This window comes from Echinops telfairi, unplaced genomic scaffold (assembly GCF_000313985.2).
Source record: "Echinops telfairi isolate 266 unplaced genomic scaffold, ASM31398v2 ScPeMD7_655;HRSCAF=1070, whole genome shotgun sequence".
Taxonomy (NCBI): Eukaryota; Metazoa; Chordata; class Mammalia; order Afrosoricida; family Tenrecidae; genus Echinops; species Echinops telfairi.
Window position 1 is genome coordinate 9,358,778 of NW_022104553.1, and position 3,275 is coordinate 9,362,052.

General features: G+C 55.2%; 1 protein-coding gene across 1 annotated transcript in view; it reads right to left on the reverse strand.

The window, feature by feature from the left end:
* Positions 1-1,079: 1,079 nt before the first annotated feature.
* PPP1R18 (protein phosphatase 1 regulatory subunit 18) overlaps positions 1,080-3,275 on the reverse strand; it is a 9,812-nt gene continuing 7,616 nt past the window's right edge. Inside the window, exon 3 of the mRNA XM_004711672.3 lies at positions 1,080-1,900. Coding sequence (XP_004711729.1) covers positions 1,881-1,900 — 20 coding nt within the window. The 3' untranslated portion in view covers positions 1,080-1,880. The remainder of the gene's footprint in view (positions 1,901-3,275) is intronic.

Genomic DNA, 3,275 nt, shown 5'->3' on the forward strand with positions numbered 1-3,275 from the left:
TCCTTTCACTGACAGCAATTGAAAACAAAAACGAAGCAGGTACGATCCAGCCGATGTCCCCTGTCCCCCCCTTTATGACAGAGGGTCAGTGAAAGGACAAATCCCCCCCCCCCAACCCCCTTTAATTTAGGTGTGGGGTGAGGGAGTCGCCGCAGTCAAATGGGTCCTCAGGAGCCACTTTGCGATTGTGGGAAATCAGACAGCAGGGGATAGGGGCTCCTGGTTCCTATGTGAGGACCAATGGGGTGTGTATATATAATGGGGCTTACAGATCTTTCAAAAAGCAGACGTGTCATTCAGCGAACATATTATATAGCCGATGCGGTGTTATCGTAACCGGGCAGCATAAGAAACCAGCAAGGACGTAAGTCATCATCTTGACCTAGTGCTAGTTGACCTTGGGTGCCCTTGAGCCCTCCCCAGGGGGAGCAGTCTGTGATCCGTATCAGAAGATGACGTCAAGACAGAGTGTTACATTTTACGGTGGGTTTGGCTATAGAACCTGATTGCTCTGTCTACAGACAACCTCCAGGCACAGGGAACAGCGAGAGGCAGGGATGATTCCTCTTATATGGTAGCGCCTTTATGGGGGGTGATTGAAGGGGTGTTCGGTCATGAGAATGGGTAGTAAGATTTATTTCTCATAACCGTGAGAATCTTCACCCACCGGAGTCAGCTTTCCAGACCTGTCGCTATAAGCATTGAGGGTTGAACTGCATTCCATTCTCATCCAGGGCCTCAGTTTACCACCTTTAGTCTCCTGGGCTTCAGGTATGTTGTGGATGGCCCCTTTGGCCTCGTTTCCCTGGTTCAAGCCTTCATTCCAGGAGGATTTGTGCCTTTAGGTGGTCTCCCATGATGCTATGTTTGGTCCAGGGAGGCTGCAGCGGTCCCCCCACATCTCCTGCTTCTCCGGCACATGAACCCCGTGTAAGGCTCTTCCAAGGCCCCGCTACAAGTTGCTTCTGAGTTCCCACTTCATTCCGGCCAATAGGAAGATGGAGAAGTGGTGCGCGAGGGACCCAGGGCCTTCCCTCCACATAGGCTCCCCCACCCCAAATAAACGCAGCAGCCAAGAGTCGGAGAGAGCTCCATTTAATTTGGAAAATTACAAAACCACAACAAATCAGGAAGGAGAGGCCAGCTGCCTCCGTCGTCGCCCCACGTTCCTTTCATTCAGTTCAATTGTGAACCCCGAGGAAGAACGGAAATTAAATAACTGTGTGGAAGTATAGGGTCAAGAGAGTCCCAACCTCGGGGGGGGGAAACTGAGGCACAGTAATACTGAGCCCAAGTGGGAGTGGCCACGCCCCGAGCCACTCCCACCGAGGCAGACACAGGCTAGTGGGGGGAGGAGATCCACGTGGCAAGAGGGCGTGGCTTGTAAACCTGGGTTTTGGCAGCGTGGGGCTGGGAGCTGCCCGGTTGGTAAACCAGGCGGTGGTCTGGAGAGAAGGCAGGGGCTGTAAACACAAGGGTGGTGGCCTAGGGGTCAGGGTGCAGGCCAGGCCTTCCAGGGAGACAGTGCTTAAATCCTGAGAGTACCCTGGGGGTGGTGGGGAGCTGAAGAAGGCGAAGGCCCTGGAGGCCGTGTTGTCCCCGGCCAGTGGAGATGGGGTGCTGAACACGCACACCCTCAGTGGGCTTTGTGCGCCTCCCCGGAGCCTGGGACTCACTCTTGGAGCACCTCGAGGCACCAGCACGATCGACACATCGGGCACCTTGGGATCGGGCTAGAGGTGGGCACCTGGCTCTGCCCTCAGAAGCAGCATGAGAAAAGCAAGCTGGGGGCTGTGCCTTCCGGGACACGCTCCTTTTCAGGGACTGCTCAGGATGGGCTAGGCTCCGGGATCTTCCGTGGTGGGCAGGAGGGGGAGGAGTCACCGCCGGCAGGACTCATCTGGGCAAGAGGAGGCAAGAAAGATAGCGATTGAGTGAGGGCCTTTCCCTCCCGTCCTCCCTGACTCAGACTGAAAGGGGCGGTGAGACCCAACTCACTGGCATCGAGTTGATGCCAACTCATGACGCACAGCGACCCCACAGGGCAGCACTGCCCCTGTCAGTTTCCCACTTTCAACTCTACATGGGAATAGAAAGCCGTCTTTCGGCTGCTAGTTTCGAACAGCTGACCTTGCATTGAGCAGCCCAATGTGTCCTAATCATCCCCGCCCCCCCCCAAGAATCTTGGAATCTGGAGGCCTGATGTGTCCTTTGCTTCCCAATGCCTCAGTTTCCCCTATAAAAGAAGTGGGTTGGACTAGAAATCCTAACGAGCCCCTTCCAGGAGCAACGTAAAACCCTTCCCATTTCCCCTGAACTCTGGGTTTCTGATGCTGCTAATCTTTACAAGAGCAAAAAGCCTCATCTTTCTCCTGAGGAGTGGCTCGTGGGTTCGAACTACTATTCCTATTCCACCTATTCCACCAGGGCTCCCCGAAAGGGCAGTTGGCATGTGGGAGGATATCTTGCAGCATCAACCCCGAGGGCTTTTGCCTACTAGTAACAGTAACCGTACCCGTTCCGGGCATTCTTAGGTTGCTATCAGGGAGCGTCATTTTCAGCTCATACTGACCCCACAGGACACCTGAGAACTGCCTCAGAGGGCTTTCATGGCTGTATCTTCTGGGGAGCAGACTCCCCACCAAATCTTCCTCCCAAGGAACCACCGGGTGGGTTTGACAGCCATCCTCTGAGCAGCTGGGCACTGCAATGTGCCACCAGGGCTCCTCAGGTACTTTAATCACTTCGATTTCACACCACCACCAATCAACTCCAACGGCACTGCCATCGAGGCGATTGGGTCTTGTAATCACCTCCCCATGCCCTCATGGAGCAGAGTGGAACTGAGCCCTCGGGGGACAGACAGCCCCACCATTCTCCATGGAGCAGCCGGTGGTCCCCAAGTGCTCGGCCAGCAGGCGAACAGTCCTGGTCCCAACTCGCTCTGCCACCAGGACCTCCCGAATGAAGAGAGGGGCCGGAACTTCGTATCCAGCCTCAGTTCCGGGTGTGGCATAAAAATGACTGAGCCCACGACATTTCCTAGCGGTAGTGGTTATTAACTCCATTCCAGAGATGCAAGGGACAGGCTAGGGCGGTCAGCTGATTTCTCTGAGGATGCACCACAGATGAAGAGAGAAGCTGGAATTCAAGCTGGGGCTTGGCTGACCTGGTGTTTTGAACTGCACAAGGCTGCCCCACTCCGCACCATGCCCCCCCCCCCAAGAATCTTGGAATCTGGAGGCCTGATGTGTCCTTTGCTTCCCAATGCCTCA